Here is a 21731-nt window from a genome sequence, read left to right as displayed (position 1 = left end):
TATGTCGGTAACGACCTTTTAAACGTGAGTTAACATATTCCTAATGTATGGAAAGGTATTGTTTAATTTCAGATCAAAGGTTTCTCATTAGAAATTCATTTTTCTTGATTCAGTTCAGCGTAATATCACGAATTGAGGTTTAGATTGCTTACTGAATAGCACGATCATTTAGAGTCTATATGTAGTGATTAAATGGTGAGTGGTGAGTTAAGTAACATTAATAAACTAGTAAGTAATTTTTTTTTCAATTTATGAATAAAAATAAGCCAAAAACGTTCTATGATTTGACATGTTTGATTGATTAACATACACTTTTGTTAAAGGTATATTTAATACTAATATCTTGCCCCTGTAAATCACTTTACGTAACTTATTTACTTTACGCCGTTTTGGATCATAATTTACCAAGTTTATCGTCGTCCCTGGTATTTCTCTGGTATATTGATCGGTGAAATAAAAACGAAACCTGTTGATCATCGTATGTACGTAATTTCCTCAGTTGAACGCCACATTTAGTCTAGCAAACGACGAAAAAGGCATCTAAATTACGTAATTCCTATGGAAATTATACGCTTTCTCCTTCTGGTCATGGGTAAGTTGGAGTAATGAGATCAGTAGTGTTCAATTCCAAAGCTTCTGTTTGTTTAGTAATTTAGAGCATTGAGTAATCTTTGGATATCTCTGTAGTTAAGCAGTAAAGGGTCTGGCAATACTGGCATTTTTGAGTACCCACAGAAGGTCTCAAAAGATAATGGTTCAGATAAAACATTGTTATATTTTTTGTTGTTGTTAATGTAAAACTAAACGTACTTTATTGAGTAGCAAACAGAAATATTTTGATTTGCCAGACATGTTCCAACGTTAATATGTTTATAGAATCTAACAAAAATAATTTTTGGTCAGTGTTCGCGAAAAGTCTACTGACCATGACATTGAACTACTTTTAGTAGTTCTCACAATTTTGTTCGGCTAGTTAGTTTTATAAATATATTCGTGTTTCCCGATTCAGTAAGTACTTAAATAGGGACAAAAATAGCAACATAAATTATGCAAATAAACACTAAATTACCAGATCTATAAAAGTGCAAAGTGATTTTTAATGCTTTTTTGTACCCAATTAGGTAACTTTCCTGTATTTATTTATTTCATATTAGAATACACGATGCGAACATAGCAATCAAACTAATAAAGTTAGAAAGGTGTTGCAGTTGCTCAAAAAAGTATTACATACGAATTACCACCTACTACTCTAAAATTTATGAATGTAATCCAATTATCAATTACTCCTGTAAAGTAGTTGAACTACTCGAATTATCAACTACTCACAAATGACTTATGTGCAGTGCCAAATTAATATAATAGTAAAAAATAACAAACATATTTTTTAGCCTTGATTAATTGACAGATACATACATTTTAACTAACAACATTATATAATAATAAATATGGCAAAGGTAAATGTGTGTGTGTACTTTATTTACGTATATATTCGTAACTATTTACCAAAAATTATATGAAGTTCTGTAAGTGGACATTTAGGACACTTATTTGCCCCCATTAAACATTCTTAAGCAAATAACTCGCTTTTTATGAACAAAATGTATTTTTAAAGTTTGGTAGAGAATTAAACTATAGCTACAATTTTTTCCTTACACTTTTTCTCCGATTTTGCCAAGGACACAAAAATACAGAAATTGTTTTTCCTGGACTCACAGTTCTTGTCTTGGTTTTCGAAAAATAACTCTCTTCTAACGCTCTTGAGGTCAAAATGTCCCTCTTAGGTTTTCGTAGAAAATTAAATTTCTTGCAGTTTTTGTTTCTTAACATTTTCCTGAATTTTGCCATGTGGTCGAGTTACGGAGGATTGAAGTTCTGTAGTAGACATTTAGACACTGAGCTCACTAAACATCCTTAAACAAATTTCTCCTTTCTGAGGTTCTTAAGGACAAAAGGTCTCTCCAAAAATTTGGTACTTAGATAATTAAACTTCTTTTAAAATGGTTTTTGAAACGCAATTGAATTACAATTCTCAATTAAACAGCTCTGGTTTTACAGTATGAAGTTTAGCAAGAAATGGGTAATTATTACAATACTAAACCGTTTAAAAAACTCCATGTAAAGTCAGTAAATCTGTTAAAAAATAGAGCAATAATGTAGTCTTTAACATAACAAAATCGTTATAAAATTTTAGTAGCAGTGATATTTTGATTAAACAGCATCTTTCAAATCTTGGGACTACTGAAAATTCAAAAATATTTCTTTGTTTTCATGTTTTTTAACACTTTCACTTACAAAATTTGTCAACTTTTTAATAATCATATAATATAATTGTTTTCTGTAGTGCACAAAACTGTACTTTTTTCAATTTCACTCTCATTTTCAAGAATTAGTTATTGATAATCCATAAAATTCATAATGTTACATAAATATATACGCGTTCATTTACTTTAAACTGATATACATATAATTGGTGTTCAAATGAGATAAACACGCATGTTGACTGTAAATTGACCGACTTTTGCGATGTACAGAGTGTACATCGGTTTAGTAGCCCACAACTGATGCGTTCAATTTCAGTCTTTCGTTGTCGTTGGTTCTTTGCACAACATTAAGTGAAATTTCTGTTACTGTGTAGTAAATGCCGTTGACCAGATAATAAGAAAGGTACGGTATATCTGCGTTATTATGATCTGCAGTGGATTCGATTACGTTTTTAAACGACACTTTCATTTTCATCACAAATGAAATTGCTTTGTGTTGGTATCGTGATTCATCGCAAATATTTAATTGATTCTGCTAACTATTGTTTGATAGAATCCTGTTTTACGTATAAATATATTTTTAATATTGTCTAAAAGAGCAAAGTTTGACTGCATTGAAATTTTTTTATAAATGTTGTTATGGTTGTTAATTTTTTTGTCCTTTTTATTTTCCAGTTATATTACCAACTCTACTATATTTTCATTACTGATTTTTATAAATATTGTTTCATAAATCGACTCTTAGAAGTAATTATTCTGTCGGTTTTGGAGAAATGCTTAAAACTACTAAACTGTCATGGTTGAATAAAACACATTTGAATACAGAAATTAATCTCTTTTTCCAATCTTTCTTCTCAATATTTCCAATTAATTTTTAATGCTGTCAGACAATGAAATTGGTCAAATTCCTTTTCTATATAAATCCCCAACAAGAATAAACACTAATGAGTCCGTGCGGAACGTGCTTAAACCGAAATATCGCTATTTGTCTGAAAGTTCTATTGTATCTAATTGTGGAGCTCAATTAAGTCTTTCAGTGGAGTTCATAGGGTCAAAATTTGCAATTTTCTAATTTTGACGTGAAAAATCAGACTTTTACTTTAATTTAGGATATTTCAGCAATCAGTGAGTTATCAAGGTGAACTGTAGAGAATTTTAAGCAGAACAACATATCAAAATTTCACTGAGTTGAATATTGCAACTCTCTTTAGATATTTCAAAATCAAATATGTTTAATAAAGCTCAGTACAAAAACATCACCTTTTGACCTTAAAGAACAATAACAAATACCATTAAATCATTTTTAATAACAACAATTATTGTTTCAGACCTATAAATCACATAATGCCGATATGCGTGGAGACTGATGAAAATGGAAGTCCCTTTGTCACATTAGGACCCTACCAACTACGTTTAGACTTGGAAGAAATTAGCGGGGAATTCGAAGAACGGGCAAAAACTGAACTGCTGGAAAGTCCAGAACGAGTTCAGGAAGGACTTCACAAATTTAGGGAATTAATTAAAGGTAATGAGAGTCAAATTAATTCCAAACATGTCAAGATAGACGAAATAACAGGAACATTAGTAAAACATTAACCTTCACAGTCGAAAATGTACAGGATTTTAGAATAAAGAGAAATCAGTGATTCAAGTGCTATTACATGTCTACGCTAAAGATATTACAAGTTTGTGTTGCAAGGTTAATTATTTGGAAAAAAGTAGTTCTTAGCACTAGATATTGGTAAATTCTATAGTTAATATATGCAATTTCAATACTTTTTGTTGATTCAAAGGTAGTAAAATTTGTATTATAATTCTTGTTGCTATTAAACTTAATTCATTTAGAATTGATGATCGTTTTCAGCTGAGAAAGGTCTTAATCTTCCAATCGAAGATGAGAAATTCCTTATCAAGTTCCTACGACCCTTCAAATTCAACGCAGACCAGGCATTCAAAATGATGCGAAAATTCTACAAATTCAAAGTGAAATACCCAAAATATGGAGGATTTGGTATAACACCTGAAGGAGTACGTCACGTGTTTGATAGTGAAGTTTTTATGGTTTTACCTACAAGAAGTAAATACGGTGGTCGGATTATGATAATCAATGCTGGAGGTATGTCAGCGTTATTTTTCCAGTAATACACTGTATTTAAGTACTTAAATCAGCAAAATGGAAACCTAAAGAAGTAACGCTGGAAGATATGTTCAGATCCATAATGGTAGCGATTGAGATTGCAATGATGGAACCGAAAACCCAAGTTGGAGGAGTGAATGTGATTTTAAATATGGAGGGTTTGTCCATTACTCATGTGTATCAGTTTTCTCCATCAATGGCTAAATTAATCGCTGATTGGGTACAAGTGAGTGGTTTTTAATCAAAGTTGCTATTACAACAATTTAAAAAAATATTTTTGTAGGATTGCGCTCCAGTGCGTTTACGAGGTCTTCATGTGATAAACCAGCCATATTTATTCAACATGCTTTACGCGTTATTCAAACCAGTTTTAAGCGATTACATAAAGAAAAGAGTTAGTTATAAACCACTACTAAAACCCAAAAAAAAACTTAAGTAACGAGTGTTTTAGCTGTTTTTCCATGGAACCAATTTCAAGACGCTTTGCGAACAAATCGGTGCTGACAGTTTGCCTAAACAGTTTGGCGGAAATGCCAATGTACCTGAATATCCAGGATCAATATTTTCGGAAATGCTGTTTTACTATCAGCATGACTTTAAAGGTTCGTATTGATTTCATTTTCTCTACAAGTAATAAATAAAACATTTTTGCAGTTTTTAATTCTTATGGTTACTTTACTGAAATTAAAGAAGTGGAAGAAGCTCCAGAATCTGATAACAAAACTGTGATTAGTACTGGTAGTTCACCTGGTTGATAATGTGATTTAGTTTTTTTTTCAAATATACTAATTTTCTTATTTATGTGTCATTTTTATCTTCTCTATTTTCCTGGTTTTTATGAATGCAAATTATAAAGAAAGAGCAATCAGTATTGGAAGATTAAAACTGTGAAAAGGTGTAAGTCATAGTACTTTTTTATGGTAAACTTGATTGGAGAGAATGGGCTTTCCAGAAAATACATTAATTTCCAAAACTGTTTTGAATTTAATTGACATATTGACTGTAAATCTGTACAAATAAAAATGCATTTAAAACTTTCTCTGAAGAACTAGTCATAATATGTTGCTGATAATTATGTATTGACAGATCCCATACACTTCAGATTTTTCAGAAAATCACCCATAAACTTTAAGTTACTATTATTGCAATATCACTGCTTCAGTTAGAAAGGCTTCTCATGGATCCATGACAGGTTGGTGAAGTCATAGTACTGAAATGCAACATTTAAAACAAAACACACCAAACTTAAAATATTTGCTTTATAATCCAAAAACAGTAAAATTTTGTAACAAAAACTGTTAGTATATCTTTACTATAATAATATCTAGAAATGTTCAAACAAATAGTATTTACAATACAAATATATAGTAAACAATAAAAATGGCTCTTATAATTTAAACTATACATATACAATATTTCTATCACATTTTTTGATGACTTGTGTATAAAAAAAATGCGCTAAAATGGTACCCATCCAAATAAAATTTAAATTTATTGACGACAGTCGTTTATAACTAAATTATTCTGGCACTTGCTTTTTGTATCCATATTGATTGATGGCTATAAAAAAAGTTATGTTATAGTAACTAATACCTTATTAGAACAACCATTGTTACCTTTAAATTCCTCATCGCACTTTTCCAACAATTCCAACCATTGCGGACCATCAATTCTGGGTAAACTCAACGTACCACCATAACATTCTGGCAAGCATTGTGGATCCATGTATTTGTGCAACGATTTACGATCGGTACCGTGGAAAATGATACGGCCACGTAGTTTTTCCCTTAGAAAAGGTTTGAAAAAGGCGAACACCACTTTAAAAACGTACGGTTGGTTTACCACGTGGATGTTTTTAATTCTTAGAGGTACACTATCCTGAAATGAAAAATTGTAAATATAAAAGTTGTTCAAATTTAGACTAGCAGATTTTACCTGGAGCCAGTCTACGATTCTTTTCGCAAATCTTGGGTTAAAATGTGTGGCTTGCCCCATAGATAGTCCGTTCATGTCGAATATTACTACAGCACCACATACTTGGGTTTCTGGTTCCAACATGGCTGCCTCCAGGAATAGAACGCATCCTTTGAACACTTCGTCCAAGCTTACTTTGTCTGTTTTCCATTTTTCTTAACAGGCAGTTTTATTAATAAACCAATCATATGTTTTAAGTACATTATACTTACTTCCTAGTTCTATAATTAGGATTCTTCGTCCAAACTGATCTCTATTGGGTTGTACAGTGAGAATGTTTTGCATAAAGATATTTCTTTCATTACTAGGTAGCAGGTCTTTGTATATTTCGCGATGTGTTTGTTTGAAAGCGTAATATCTTTTAATCTGCAAGATAAATCATTATTTAATAGAGCATAGTTAGTCTTGTCCACTACTTATATCTTTAAATTCTTTCTGGAATCATTCTTATACAAAGCTACTTACCAGATCTCTGGCACTTTCTGGATAAAATTTGGTTGGTCTGAGAAACCTTGATAACCAAATTTCATTCTCCAAAGGCAGGTACAAGTCTGTTTCTTCTGTAACATAAATGATTTTCAATAAGTGTAAATAAAGAAAATTGTAGCTTTCATGCACTAGTACCAGTTTAAACTGTATTTCCAAGGAATTATTTTAATAATAGATAACTTTAAAGCTTCATACCTTTCAGTAATTCTTTTAGTTCCTGTACAGCACTTTGGGCAACTTCCGGCGTTTCCCGCAACTCTTTTCTGGCTATTTCCTTAACTTCCGGTTTCAGCTCTTCTAATTCGATAGTTAATGTGTAGTTTCCTAGTTCTACGGTGGGCATATAGTCCATATCAGAGAGCATTGTGGCTTTAACTGTAATAAATTAAACATGAAATCTAATTTGTGTACGTAGAAAGACAAATTTCTTATTTTCTTCACAATGTAGTAAATGAGTGGGAAATAATTATTAGTAAATCTGATTGTTTACTCACTAAATTACGATAATATCTGTTACATCTATATTCCTAAAAGCAAAATGTCAGAATTACCTGGAAGACAGTACATAAATCACTCAACCAATTAGCATGTTTTATATTTGACGACAAAAATTCATTTTTGCATGTTTGAAACATAATCACGATCCAAGGTTAAGATAGGTTGAAGCCAATAACATTTTATTCATTATTTTGATATTTTTTTTCAATGACCAAGTAGGAAAATTGGGGAAACCAAACAACATAGATTAGCCTTTATGTTAGAGAACATTCATTTGAACATGTCAGCTGTATTAGAGTTCTATACATTTATGATTGTAGATAATAAAATTACAAAAATGTGAACTTATAATTAATAACTATAGAGCAATAATTACAGCTAGTCATAATGATGCATCACAAAACATCCCAATCAATCATATAGCAATAAAAACTTATTTTTTTGTAGAAAAGTTTCCACAATTTCGCCAGCAAGTAATTGGAGGATGTGGAGACAGGATGAGCAAAGGTCAGTCATCAAATGACGCAAATTACTGGTCGGTAATCAGACTGAAATCTTTAAATTATGATAATTACTTGGACGTTTGGTCAACTGAACGATTTCAGTTTGTCCTGACGTAAAATAACTTTCCAGCAAGAACTATTTAGGTAAAACTAATTTAGAATTTGCCGGATATTTGCAATTAATATACGTACATATTGTTAATACCCCTTTTGATAGTGTATGTAGTTGATCTATCTTACGTGTTAATTAATATAAATACCACGAATTATTTCAAGCCTTATATGTGTTGATTAGTGTTTTTATTCTGTATTAGTTTTATACTTTCATTGTCGGACTAGTATATACTGGGTTTATTAACCCTGAATCTTCCCACTCAATAATTATGTTAATCAATAGCTGAAGGTAATCATTTACACACAAAACTGCAATAACCACCACAAATTAACCTTAATTAACTTTTTCAAAGTGGAAAGTAAACCGTTTCATATTTTTTTCCAAAATATATTACACCGTAAACGAGAGGTTGACATTTTTGTTTGGTATTAAAAAAGAAACCATCCTTGATTGAACTTATCGATTTAGCATGAACGACTTTGAATATATAAACTCACTTGACCCTGGTCAACACTGGTTTGTAACCGAAAATACAGCTATTAAGGTGAAGGTAAGTTGATAAAGGTTCCTCATTAATAATACTTGGATAATCTTGTGGAAAATGTTAATTAACAAGTAGGGCAAGGCAAAAAGAATATTCTTAAAGGATGCACAAGCCAATGTATAATTAGTATTTTACTAACTTTGCAGCTTTATTATTTACTGTTTCCTGTAGAACTAATATAAACAAATTATTTTATTAAAAAAATGTGTTTTTTACTAAAACAATCCGAAAAATCAATAATGGTCAAAAAAAGAAAAAAAATAGGATGTAATTAGAGACGTCCAAGTACAGGGTGATTTTTTAGATTTTGCTCAAAAGCTTACTCTACGGTTCATTTTGATCTGACAGTATAATTTGCAGTGTTTTTTTCTGAATCGCCAGAATCTGATTTTTCGACAATTTGACAAATCAAAATACTAATTTTAATTTCCTTAAATTTGACACGTTTTTCAGTCATTTTCTTTTACTGTAGTTCTGACTGGCAATTTTTGGCAGCGGTGCCAAACCTTCAATAGACCAGGATCTTCAGAGTTGAATGTGTTCATGATATTTGACTGATTGAAATTGATCAAAATGACCGCAAATAGTCTGGTAAGTCAATTTTGCATAAAATTTGACTGTTTATGTAATGTTGTCTAATAAACTTATTTACAAAAATAAAACCACAGACAGAACCATAAACTTTCCTGAGTTTTGTAAGAAACCCCAATAATTCTTCTACTAACATCTTGAAGCTTACTTTTAAACTAATAAAGGAAATTAACTAATTAACTTAAAGTTTCAAATCATTTAACCACATTTTTATAGTAACTAAGACAAAATAATAAAAATCAAGTGGCACGAAGTCTGGCCAGCACAATCGTCAACTCATAATGTTTGTAAATATAAAGTAATATTGATAATAACCAGACATCAATTTAAATCATAAATTATTTGAAAAAATTGTTTTTATGGAGACTTCAAAAAAACATCCTAACAAACTTACCTAGTTCCTGTGAAGGCATTTTTACTCTAAATCACACAAAAAATAGGTGAAAAACAACTAAACACTCTGTATTGGATACATGCACAAGAGAAATTAATATTATGTGCTAGTTTACTTTCGATCAGGCTGCAAAACGTTGACTGCAAGTGTTGATGGTGAAACTACCTGCTGAAGTTTGATAAGAGATGAAGGTGTATATATTTTCAAGACCATTGACCATTAGTTGGGTTGTTGCGCAGAACGGGTTCCCAAATTAACTTTTCATTAAGAAATTATAAATTTGTTTTCAAGTATTGTGAAGGTTGCAACAGAAGATGCCAATATGTATATTGTCGTATAATTGCTCAGCCTTGAATAACTAATATGAAAGTAAAACTATACCTACTGTACTAATCGTTTTTAGATTGAAACTACTTTGAAAATGCACTAATGAATTTGCAAAAATCTGAATTAACCTTTGAATTCTATTAAGAACATAAGTGTGCTTGATGTGTCATTATATACACTGTTTCCTTTCTGCAAATCAGTGAGTAATAACAATGATTAAATTGTTTCGTTTTTCTACCACAAACCATGCAATTGTTAATGATTTTTGAACAGTATGTAGTTTCATTTACAGAAACGTTGAGTTTTTGGTTATTTATAAGAAATACCATTGCAAAGGTAATATGTTTACTGGAACATATTAATGGATGTTGCATTGAAACACAGTAATCGAGAAGTTGACATTTCTCATATTAATTCCAGTAATAAATATCTGAAACCGGTTCTGCTAATTATCTTAAAGCAATATTACTAATTTCCAGTAATTATTATTATGTAGTACAGTTTTGAAGTAGGCTTGTATAATTTGAAAATTGATCAGAACAAAATTGTTAAAACCTTGATCCCTTTAAAAACTTTGAGCTCAAATACCATTGTTCCTGACATAATTATTCCAATTTTGTATCAAATTTGTAGAAATATCTGTATTTGATATATTTAACTAATTAATAATGAGACCAAATTATGTCTAATTTGTTATTAACTCTGCTTAACAACAATGCTCTATAATTTAGTACTCATATAAAATACACCTAGTAATTTTCACTTTGTGCATGTTATCACTGTTTGTCCATATTAGGTAGAATATTGATTAAAACTACCTAAATTACTATTATTAAGTAACAAATTTAGCCTGGTTTTACTGTTTTAGATAGTTTTAGACCAAAAATTAACAACATTAAAAGCAGTTGATTTCTCGCATTATTTAAGACACATTTTTCATATGAAATCTTCAAACAGTTTGCCGTAAGTATTTACCTAATTTATTGTGATCTTCATTTTTTGTTCAAAGTGTCAAATAATCGTGTTTCAGTGTAATTTGTTTTTTTCCCTTTAGGTAAATGTGTTTCATTATGTTTTTGGTAATTTTCTCAAATTAAGGTGTTCAGCAGTTTAAATGTTTTTCTTTCTTATCCCTTTAACTGTATAACTATCACAGATAATGCAAAACAACCGAACAAAATTTACCTTGTTTCATAATGTATTATAACTAGAAATACATTATAACAAAATTCCCATGTTCATAAAGTTGTGCCATTGTTTGAATGAGCTGTTAAATATAGAGCAAACTGAGCCTAAAAACTACATACAGAGCAGCTGGAACTTTGAAAAAATTAGACCAATATTATCAAAATTAAAGTGTGTAAAAATGATTCAGCTGGTTGATTTCCTAAAATTGTCAAGAGCAGAAGAATGTGTTGATATGATTGAGATAGCTAATTGTCTAAAACTTTTAAAAGAAGAGCGGAAAATTTTGCAGAAATGACGTGCTGGCTAATTGCCCAAAATTAGCCAAAAGATTGAGTTGAGTGTTAAAATGATTGAACTGCCTAATTTAAAGTAAAACATTTGAAATACATTTTTTGCCAGTAAACTCAGATTTTTCTACTATCTTCATGCTGTATTCCCTACTCACCAATAAGTACAGAGTAACATGCAGTCAGAATTAAATGTTTGTTAACATTTTTTTGGAAAATTCCAATAATTTTTTTCCAAAAACCAATTTAATCCCATTATCTTCTTTATTGTTATTTTCTGTTTTTAACATACATTTAAAAAAAAAAATAGGAAATAATCAAAACAACTACAGCAGATGGCAAGTTTGTATTTAAATATAAAACAAATGATTTAAAAAAAGTCATACATGTTCAAAAAGAAAATTTATATTTATGGCTGTTATAGTTTTCCAGAAAACAAGAAATTAATTTAGTAGACATGTTTCACTTAAATCGCAATTTAAACAAACACTTAAAAAAAACATAAAAACTTACATTTTTCAGTGGCTGGCACAAACACTACATTAGCTTTAACCTGATCCATTTCAAACATTTTTATCAACGCTTTCTTTAATTACAATTAAATCGTTACTGAACGTGTTTGATTGACCAAATACAATAAACACAACAATATAAACGAATAAATTCGTTAAATTGAACTCTCGTTATATTGAATTTTGCTAAATATTTTGCGAGTACAGCAAAGGTTACAAAAGTTCATGTTTAACGGGATAAGATCGTATATTTCAAAATGAATATATTTTTTTTGTTATCTAATTGTAACATCTAAAGTAAATGAGTAGTAGATTTTTTTAAGAAAAGAACAGTTTAGATAAATATGCCACAATGAATGTAAATTCATTTCTGTAACCACTGTTTTAGTACTTTGAATTGATTTGTTCTGTAACGACTTTTTTACTCCTGTACACTGCCAATGGAATAAAAATTGCTAATTTCAACTAATTTTACTTTTGTGTAATTGAATACTCACATGCATCTGAAGCAGGCACATATTTAATTTTTGACAAACCCGACATATTTTTTAGCGAAATTTAATTTTTTCACAAAATTAAAATTAAACGTAAATGTGACGGAGTTATATGCACTAATCGCGAAACAAAAGCAGCTGGTTGCCTTATCATAATACGCGACAAAGGAAATAATGAGGCGTTTAATGGCGATAAAACCATTGCAAATTAAAAACAGTTTATTTTAAAAATACACATAAACTCTACACTCGGTCAAAATGAACATTACCTGTCTTAATTTATTAAAAAATAACAATTAATCACTTACTAATTGTAAAAAGGCGCCAGACAATTAAATAGTGGTAAGTTGGTGTTTTTTTTATATTTTAAATTTAAAAGCCCAGAAACTATACAAAAATGCTGCCTACTGATTTTTATTCCGGCAGATCATGATCTGGCTGTGTCATCAGCCTACAAGCTTCCTACATATTTACTGAACAAAGTTCAATGGCAAATGAATAATTTTACATCTTGTAAAGTAAAACTTACGTGAATCAATGATAGGTTTGCTCCCAAGTTGCACTGATGTACCATGGTTTTGGTTGCTACTAGATTTCTTCTGTTTGGACATTTTCAATCAAAATCACCAAAATACGAGAAACTGGTCAAAAAACGCGATTGAACTGGTTTCAATATCAGTTTATTGCATGTTCAAGATGACCTGTGGTTTTATTGTATGCAAATAATATATCAAACAGCTGAATGACTTGGAAATTAACACGATTTGGAACTGTTACCACATGTTGTGGTTTTATTTAATTCCTGAGATCTTCAATTTACAAGTAGCATTTTTAGTCATACTGATAATACTTCATTGCGATCCTCCAGGAAGTTCCAAATGCCTCTAAAATGGTTAAAATGGTGAAAAAATTGGTCTATTTTTTGTTCAATTTTATTTTGTGTTTGAAAATATCTTTAATCAAGTTTTATGATAAAAAAATTGTATGTAAGTGAGTGAACATTTCCTCTTCAAAAGCTTGAATTGTGTCAATCAATCGAAGATAGGTAATAAAGACTGTTTACCCCAAAAGGTTGATCAATCTCGCATAAATCTAAGAAGATACATTTTCACTTTATGTACGTTATGGGTGAATTAAGCAGCCACAGTCCAGTTACCAGCCAATAAATAGACAGGGCTGTAGCATATTACGTTTCATAGACCTATGAGAGGTTCTTGTTAGTGGGTACCATTGCAGTTGCGGTTCCAGCATCACCTTGCATAATCTTCCATTCTGGGCGTTGCAGTTTTCGTGTGATTTTCCGCTTTGGGTCAACAATCTAGATAATCGGTGAGATATTTTTGATTTTGTTGATTAATTAAATTTTTTTATGGGTTTATGGGTTCATATTAATACAGTATAGTTTATTCTTGATATCTTAAGTAGTTTTAAATTGCTTTTACATAAGTTAAGTAGAAACGACTACCAAAATTGGGATTGAATCAATTTTACATTTTACTACAAATTTATATTAACAAAGTTTCTCTCAATTTACATTTTGTAGACATTTTTAATGACAAGAAAAAAAAGTTAATTTCAGTTGGAATACAGTTATTTAGGTGTGGAAAGTTGGCTAAATTTAAGTTTGTCTATAACTATCATAAACTTAAAATTATCTGGTATAGTTTAAAAACCAAAGCTAACAGTCATTTAACAACAATGATACACCGTACAAAGAGCAAAATTACCATTTTGTAACTCTTCTGTAAAATATTATTACATCAGCACCATGCATTTTCCTTTTTCATAAAAGGTTAATAGTCAACATAAATAGCAATAATCGTGCAAGATTTGAAGCTTGAGAACAATTTACCTCCATTATTTCCTAAACATTTCAAATGCTCTAGTTTTCTAACATTCTAAATAATATAACAAAAATTACAGAGAGGATTCAAGCAAAAACAAGATTTTCAAGCAGTATCAGTGTAAATCAAGATTGTAAGATTAGGAAGAGAAGGTACATACTTCTAATTGCCTTATCAGCATTTTGCCCAATTTACGTTTACTTAAAGCCATTCTAGTGCAAAAACACTTTGTCGGTATTTAATTTGTTAAATGCAAACATTTTCCCATAATTAATTCAAGAACAAAATTTCTACTAATATTGCGTAATAACTGCGAAAACGCATTTAAAGCATTCACTGTCGTGCCATATGTAGGCCAAAGGTCTTAAAATTAAGCAAAGTCTAATGAAGTATTGAGCAATTAGGTGATAATTAGCCACTAAGTTTTTAAGATAAAGCATGTGGTGTATGTTATGTTTAAAATATTATAAATTAGAGTAAATTAGTTTTTTTTTGGTATATCGTATGTTTTACTTTGTGTTCCTTTAGTAGGTACATCAGTTTTTCTGTGGGTAATTCTGCTGGATTTACTCCTTTTTTAGTTTCAATTCGTTAGAAACAGAAATGTAAACAACCATATTTAGTTATAGCTATTGGGTTTATAGGCATTTTAACGAAAACGCAAAAAACTGATCTAGGCAAGGATTAAGGATGCCACCTAGTTAACTATAGCGGAATTGTAAGTAAATAACCTGTATATGGAGTTCAGTTAAATTTGGTTTTATTTTTAACGATAATTGGGTTTGAATCCAGTTCAAGGTGTCATTATCGTCATGAACGTCCTCATTTTCTTTAAAATGAATTATTTTATTGCTATTATTATGAAGAGCCTATTATTGAGAAGATTTTCTTAATTACCTGTTACATAGTTCACTCTCTACAAAAGTTTTTCACTGAGGCAATAGTAAGCACAGTTTCCAATTTGACTCAACAACAAATTTTTGTTTTGAAAAAAATCAATACAAAGCATTTTGTATTATGTAGTACTCATTATTATTAACAATATTGGTTTTGGTATTGGTTTAAATCAGAATATGTTATTCTATGCGGATGACACAAGCTTCTAGGTAGGAAACTTTGATAACACACATTCTTTCTCTTATTGGAAAAATGATCAAAGGACAATTTTGAAAGATGTTCGGTTTTATTACATTTGACGGTTTGAAGTCACTTGAGCTATTAAAGTTTGCAAAATACAGATACTATATCAGTTGCAGATTATTTAAACAGTATACATCGAGGTGCTAACGTTAATTTGCCTTCACCAAGCATCAAGAAAACTATTATGTTAACGATTAAATTAATGATTGAATAGTAATTGTGAATTAGTGATCAAATTAAGAAAGTTATTACATATTTTTGTACCTTTAAGTCAAGTTTAGAGCCTAGGATTTCAAACCTTTTGAGACTATTCCATTAGTATGTAAAATCATTATCTCCTTTGGAGTAATTCTGGATTAAAATTATATAGAGCAATAACAGTAAAAATTAAATTTGTAACCCAAAAAAAAACAAAAATGTCTTTAACTAGAACATAATTTTGTATAATTTGTATCGTCCTACAGCATTATTTTATACAGTTAGAGATAGAAGAAGGGAATTTTAAAAATTTTAAAAGAATTTTAAATAAATGCACATCAAAAGCAACAATTTGGAAATTATAAAATGCCAAGTAGATGTGTTTCTTGGAGGTACCACACTATACTGTAAGTAGTCTTTATAGCTCCATGGAGTCAATTTTGACAGTTCTGAGGTTAAAAGACTCTTTTATACTTTTTTAAACGTCATAGCTAGTTTAAAACGAAATAAAAGCTTTTTGAGCTTTTCGACGTTGCCCAAATGACTGAATCAAGAGTTTTGGCTTTGGCAACGTTGATTTGAATGTATTTTTCAAGCTTTTCCACATGGAAAAAGTGTATTTACAAATATTTATCGTTTACCGTAAATTGTTTGTGAAGAAAATTTCCTTATGCAGTAAGATTTTCGTTACGTATTGCCATAAAAGTGTTATTGACATTTTTTATCTGAATTTCTGACCTGTCTGCACCAGAGGATTTTTTTTTTGCAAAAACGGACCCTAAAGGTTACATATTAAGTAAATTATGCTTAGAAAAAAACTGAAATTAATAATCACCAAGTAAATACGGTGATTATAGTATTTAAGTTGATACCTTTGGATTCCCAAGGAAATTTTTTTATGGAAAAGTGTATACTTTACCAAAGTCTCGCAAGTGAAACAGGTAATGCTTTTATTAACTTTTATTACAATTTATTGTAACTTTTAAAGTTTGTCCATATATTTTCTTTTATCATTAGAATTGATTGCTAAACTTGTTTTTATAGTTGTGAGTTATAGACAAACTGATTCTTAAATTCGCTGTTTTTTGTTGTATTAAATTTAAAAACCTACTACCAGTTAGTAAAATATTTGTTTACTATTTCTCGTACAGTCCATAAACACATGATTAATGATCATTCACACAAATAATTGATGAACTAATAATTAATTTCAGTTGCAATTTTTTAAAAAATTACACCTGTCAGACTAATATTAATTAGTCTAATAACCACGCTGTTTTTTCCTTGAAAATGTATGCCTTCAAGATCTGGCGGAACATGCTCAAAAATTGACGTTTTTATCGATCAGATGTTGCATAAAATTCAACCAAGCGAACTACCACTACCAGTTTACAAACAGGTCTAGTTGTCCGGCAGAACTCATTGTTGAAATTTCTTTAGTGCATGGTGATCGTTAAATGCCTTTAGATTGTGTTGTAATTTAGTTTAATTGTTTGGTAACGGACGGTTAACTACCAGAAGTCACAATGGGAAATATTATAGGTTATAAGCCTGAAGGTAGGGTTTGTCTGCTTTTTTCTATTAATAATTTTGTAGTTGACAAATTATGTTTGCTGTACAATGAGAAAAACTCAAAATATTTTTTTTAAATTGTGGTGTATGGGTATTTCCATCTCTTTACAAAGTATTTAAAATGTTCGCCTTAAACTGCTCATTTACTCTGCTAACCGTAAAACGAGTGAACCTATACAGGGCGTCCAAAAAACAGCTAAATTTGAAACTAACGCTCTGTCAGTTGTTACTCTATTTACTCGGTTCTAAGTAGGTACAAACCTACTACATTGGATGCAGAAGGTGATTCTTAATTATTGTAACCCACTGCCACATTTTCGTAATTCTATTTTTCCCGAGATATTTGATAATTGTATTTTTTTTATATATTGCACCGAAGTTTTGAAAATTCCATATCTCCGTGATTTTTGGAGTTTCAGCGACCGTAAAAAGCTCAAAATGTTTATCTTGAACTTCTCTTTCATTTTATGTTAACCGTAAGACGATTGAACATATACAGGGTGTTCAAAAAATAGAAAAATCCGTATCTCCTCCATTTTTGGGGTTTCAACAGACTATACCACCAAAACTGCACTTAGTTGATAGGCAACCAAAACTCTGCTATTTTGATTGAGACATAAAAAGAGCAGTTTGGTTTATAAACAATACGGTTATTAACAATAATTGATAAAATCTTAAAAAAAGTCCAGAAATCATGCACAAAAATATTTGAAAAAAGTTACAGTTTTTTCTAAATATCTCACAAAAAGTAGCATTATTGCAACTGTACAGGATGACATACAAGTCATTGAGAAACATCACGAAACAGCTTTACTGATAAAGTAAATTAAAACTTACTGTTCTTAATACTTATACTCAAAAGAATTTTCTGAAGTGCGTGTTAAAAATTTAAAAAAAAACCGTCACAATTATTTTTTTACATGATTACTGCATGAATTATTAAAACGCGGAACTAGACATTTAAAGTAATTAAAGATAGTTTTTACCGTAATTATTATAGTAGAACGCATCTAAAACATTTGATGGTGAAAATGATAATTAACTGTTGTTCGAGAGTAAAAGCAAATATTAAATTTTTTTAGAGTATTTTATCAATGTCACCTTGGTGCTACAGAATCGAAATTAGTAGAATAGAATTACATAATTTGCTCTGCCTCTATTAATGACAAATCAATCAATAAAGGTAGCATGATAATGAAGAGATTACACTGTACTCATGGACAAATGACAATACTCTCTGATGAACACTATCACAACTTCCAACTTAGTTAAAAACAATTTATTTAAATTAACAAAATTTGTAACTAAAGCAGAATGGATTTACTTTCAGATTGCAATCAGTTCTTAACATTCACTCTCTATGAGTCTAGTATTATACAACCTAAATAAATGCCTTGCCGCCAATAGCGAAATATGTAAGCGTAATAATAATTGATGCCTACTGCATTTACAAATATTGCAAAATCTATGCGTGTTAGTGTTTTTAAAAAAATACCATTTTATTACCAAGCGATAATTGCTTAAATACAGGGTAGCGCAAAAATCACGCATCCTTAGATTTTGTACCAAACAAAGTATTTAAAAAGTTAATTATATTGTATTTGCATAATTAGGAGAGAAGCCTCAAGGCTTTTTAAGTACCAATCTAAATTTGCCCCACAGTGCAAACGCATCGGTAATAATAAACTTGACCCCAATTGTTAAATAAGAAATATTTAGTTAATCATGTATAGTAGAAAATAATAAATAAATAACTTAATTAGTAAATGTATGATTTAATGAGAACCTTTTTTCCTCTAAAATTAACGCTCATTATTGTCCTTAAATAAATACAAAATATGGATTTTTCTATCTCTTAACTACTTAGAGTGAAAAAAATTTTACACAGTGTTGGTTTTACCACTTCGTAAATTCTCCTAACTCACACACAAGGGTAAGTGTTGGAAAAAGAAGATAACATGAGGATTTATCGTAAATGGTTTGTACACTACATTAAACCTTTGCCTGAATATCAAATTACACACAGGTTTTCCTATAGAAATTATTGAACAATCCCTAATTTTCCCTTGACTAATAAAGAATAATTATTTCTAGACGATATGCCTCTAGATCCAGACGTGGCATTCGTCCTGGATTTGGAAGAGCCTCCAAAAGAATTGCAGGAATGGGCAAAGGAAAATATTCGAGAGAATCCCGATACACGTTGCATGATTCTGGAAGATTTTAGAGATATGATTTATGGTAAGATGATCTAAATAATAGTCAGAAGCTTTCTTGAGAATTTTGAAATTAGTCCCTTAAAAAAATACTGCAAATCACTTTTGTTCACAATTCATCATTGCAACTTCAATCCGATTAAATTGATTGATTTACTTAACTGGTTTTCAGTCTCAAATGGGTTAACAATTTTTTAAGTGTATACATCCTTCACTCTGGTTTAAATAGTATCTCGTCAACTGCTTCAGAATAAAGCGTGTAAACTGGGCTAATAAGTCCGTTACAACCGTTAACCATTGCCTTAAAGTGCAAGCTATTTTTCTTAATCCTATTTTAAACTTTTTAGACAGTTATAACAATAAATAATACTTTGTATTGACAGAAGTAACATTTGATAAACAATTCAATTAGATTTTCCCTCATAGTTACTAAAATTATAACTTTTCTAGCTCGTGGTGAATGCACACCACACAGAACAGACGATGCATTCCTTCTTCGGTTTCTAAGAGGTAGAAAATTTAATGTGGAAGCCGCATACAGATTGGTAAGCTACTTACGGTTTATATCTACACTTAAAAGAATCTTTATAAAGATTTATTCTAGTTTGTCAACTATTACAATTTCAAAGAAGAAAACCCAGAATTCTTCGAAGGAGTCGACTTAAAACATTTGCTAAGTTTTGGCGATGAAGACATTATCACAGTTCCTCCATACAGGGAACAGACTGGAAGAAGGATATTGTTATATCGACTTGGTAGGTATTAAGTGAATATTTGTAGAACAAAAGCTTAATTGCAAATGCTTTGACAGGAAATTGGGATCCAGAAAGATGTACCGTGACCGAATTATTCCAAGCAACAATGGCAGTTTTAGAATTAGCTATTTTGGAACAGAGAGCTCAGATTCTTGGCGGTATTGGGCTCTTGGATATGTCTGATTTAACACTACAACAGGCTTACAATATGACTCCTAGTGTAGCCCATAAAATTGTGCAGATATTAGTGGTAAGTACTTCCTGAACCTGGAAGGAAAATTAACAAAATTGACATTCATTATATCTCTTTTAGACATCATTTCCAATGAAAATCCACGCCCTTCACGTGGTTTACCAACCCTGGGTTTTTGATATGGTCTACAAAGCCTTCCAACCCTTCATAACAGGAGCCATGAAGAATCGTGTCTTCTTCCACGGTGACAATATGGAGAGTCTTCATAAACACATTGATCCAAAGCATCTTCCTCAAAAGCAAGTTTTCCTTTTCTTATACTGCAATTTTTATTAACTTAATCAAATCATTTAGGTATGGAGGCAGACATCCGGATTATAGTTTCCGACCATGGATTTTAGAATTTAGTAAAACGCCACGAATATTAGAGGAACTGAAATCTCTCGGTTATGAGATTGAAGAGACTGAGTACGAGGAGTACAAAAGTGATAGTGAAAAATCTGTTAATTCAGTAGATTAACTTAATTCTTGTTATTTTTTATTGTGATGTTTTTTGTTATATTTTTAGTTAATAATTTTGAGTAAAAGATTTTTTCATATATACATATAAAGTGGGGGAATAGTGTGTAGGTACTTTAGCTCAAGTATGAATGTTGTTTATGGAAATAGCAATTTTCCTTAGTTTCTAAAAAACAAACAACTTTAAAAAGTGTATTTGCTTTATGATATAAATAAGCTTATTGCTTTATTTAATGTGTAAATTCCATCCGGAATACAGGCAAAAAAGTAAAAAATTACTTATTAAGTAGAATGTGATGAACAATCACCCTGTACATACAAAAGGATACATAATACCTATAAATAAAGCACGTTTAGTAAAATTTATTAGTAAATTTGTTTATATTAAAAATGTTAAACCAACATTATTTCAATTTTAATTATTTACTTTTTTGTAAATTGCAATCAAAATGTGTTCAATGTGAAATATGTACCTGTGTTGTAATAGAACATGTCGAAGTGTAAATGGTTTATTTTGTAAATGTTTTGGTTCAAATAAATGATATTTTTTAATTAGTCTGATTTCAGTGTTGGATAGGCTCATTCCTTTGTTTGCATAAGTTACCTACTATTTCTACAGAGTGATCAATAAGTATTCTGAACCTAAAGTGGTCACAGTATTGTTGAACTTCCTGGAAATATAATTTTTACGAAACTTTGAACACGCTTACGTGTGATTTGAATAATTAGGATTTCAAAGTAAAATGTCACTTTCGATCACCTCTGAACTGCCATTATAAACATTGTACTGCCATTTTTATACTTTGGTTTTTAAAGAGTAAAACCTTTCTACTGAATTTGAAAAAGTACAAAATGTTATTAAGAATGTTTAAAAGCACTCTAGTTGCATAATGGCAATAACATATTCACCAATAATTCAGTAGTAAACAGTTTCAGGTTTTATTTGTATACATTTTTAAAAATGGCGCTTTTTACACACA

The 21731-nt window shown here is 30.2% G+C and overlaps 3 protein-coding genes across 11 annotated transcripts; 2 read left to right on the top strand and 1 right to left on the bottom strand.

Annotated features, from left to right (window-relative positions):
- Window positions 1-88: 88 nt before the first annotated feature.
- Window positions 89-5197, top strand: LOC145732737 (alpha-tocopherol transfer protein-like). Of its 4 annotated transcripts, none has more exons than XM_081985212.1 (7): window positions 89-228; window positions 3590-3786; window positions 4126-4377; window positions 4431-4624; window positions 4682-4792; window positions 4850-5000; window positions 5053-5197. In XM_081985212.1, the coding sequence occupies exons 2-7, from the start codon at window positions 3606-3608 to the stop codon at window positions 5151-5153; spliced, it is 990 nt and encodes a 329-aa protein (XP_081841338.1). In that variant the 5' UTR covers window positions 89-228; window positions 3590-3605; the 3' UTR covers window positions 5154-5197. The 4 variants fall into 4 exon arrangements, with proteins under 4 accessions (XP_081841338.1, XP_081841339.1, XP_081841340.1 ...); XM_081985213.1 differs by lacking the exon at window positions 89-228 and adding an exon at window positions 442-592; XM_081985214.1 differs by lacking the exon at window positions 89-228 and adding an exon at window positions 867-1008.
- Window positions 5198-5642: 445 nt separating this feature from the next.
- On the bottom strand, window positions 5643-12995 carry LOC145732736 (alpha-tocopherol transfer protein-like). 4 transcript variants are annotated; one of them, XM_081985207.1, is made up of 7 exons: window positions 12844-12995; window positions 7057-7236; window positions 6838-6932; window positions 6585-6738; window positions 6334-6527; window positions 6015-6276; window positions 5643-5958 (listed from the first exon to the last, which is right to left on the bottom strand). In XM_081985207.1, exons 1-7 carry the CDS (start codon window positions 12923-12925, stop codon window positions 5918-5920), a joined length of 1008 nt encoding a protein of 335 aa, XP_081841333.1. In that variant the 5' UTR covers window positions 12926-12995; the 3' UTR covers window positions 5643-5917. The 4 variants fall into 4 exon arrangements, with proteins under 4 accessions (XP_081841333.1, XP_081841334.1, XP_081841336.1 ...); XM_081985208.1 differs by lacking the exon at window positions 12844-12995 and adding an exon at window positions 12318-12451; XM_081985210.1 differs by lacking the exon at window positions 12844-12995 and adding an exon at window positions 11019-11170.
- Window positions 10013-21303, top strand: LOC145732741 (clavesin-2-like). Of its 3 annotated transcripts, none has more exons than XM_081985220.1 (7): window positions 10013-10032; window positions 19163-19309; window positions 19735-19829; window positions 19889-20039; window positions 20096-20289; window positions 20353-20531; window positions 20587-21303. In XM_081985220.1, exons 2-7 carry the CDS (start codon window positions 19168-19170, stop codon window positions 20750-20752), a joined length of 927 nt encoding a protein of 308 aa, XP_081841346.1. In that variant the 5' UTR covers window positions 10013-10032; window positions 19163-19167; the 3' UTR covers window positions 20753-21303. The 3 variants fall into 3 exon arrangements, with proteins under 3 accessions (XP_081841346.1, XP_081841345.1, XP_081841344.1); XM_081985219.1 differs by lacking the exon at window positions 10013-10032 and adding an exon at window positions 13491-13643; XM_081985218.1 differs by lacking the exon at window positions 10013-10032 and adding an exon at window positions 16870-17053.
- Window positions 21304-21731: the final 428 nt, after the last annotated feature.

The sequence above is a fragment of the Ips typographus genome, linkage group LG8 (assembly GCF_016097725.1).
Source record: "Ips typographus isolate SLU linkage group LG8, UJ_Ityp_2.0, whole genome shotgun sequence".
Lineage (NCBI taxonomy): Eukaryota > Metazoa > Arthropoda > Insecta > Coleoptera > Curculionidae > Ips > Ips typographus.
Note: the sequence above shows the minus strand (reverse complement) of the source record. Positions and strands in the feature narration are given on the sequence as shown.

Coding starts and splice junctions, on each gene's coding strand:
- LOC145732741 (XM_081985218.1), top strand. CDS start 17,023: ATGGGAAATATTATAGGTTATAAGCCTGAAG. Junction 20,040..20,095: donor GATATTGTTATATCGACTTG/GTAGGTATTAAG, acceptor ATGCTTTGACAG/GAAATTGGGATCCAGAAAGA. Junction 20,532..20,586: donor CCAAAGCATCTTCCTCAAAA/GCAAGTTTTCCT, acceptor CAAATCATTTAG/GTATGGAGGCAGACATCCGG.
- LOC145732737 (XM_081985212.1), top strand. CDS start 3,606: ATGCCGATATGCGTGGAGACTGATGAAAATGGAAGTCCCTTTGTCACA. Junction 3,787..4,125: donor ATTTAGGGAATTAATTAAAG/GTAATGAGAGTC, acceptor GATCGTTTTCAG/CTGAGAAAGGTCTTAATCTT. Junction 4,378..4,430: donor TATGATAATCAATGCTGGAG/GTATGTCAGCGT, acceptor TACTTAAATCAG/CAAAATGGAAACCTAAAGAA.
- LOC145732736 (XM_081985207.1), bottom strand. CDS start 12,925: ATGTCCAAACAGAAGAAATCTAGTAGCAACCAAAACCATGGTACATCA. Junction 6,277..6,333: donor GAATCGTAGACTGGCTCCAG/GTAAAATCTGCT, acceptor TTTTCATTTCAG/GATAGTGTACCTCTAAGAAT. Junction 5,959..6,014: donor GTGCGATGAGGAATTTAAAG/GTAACAATGGTT, acceptor CTTTTTTTATAG/CCATCAATCAATATGGATAC.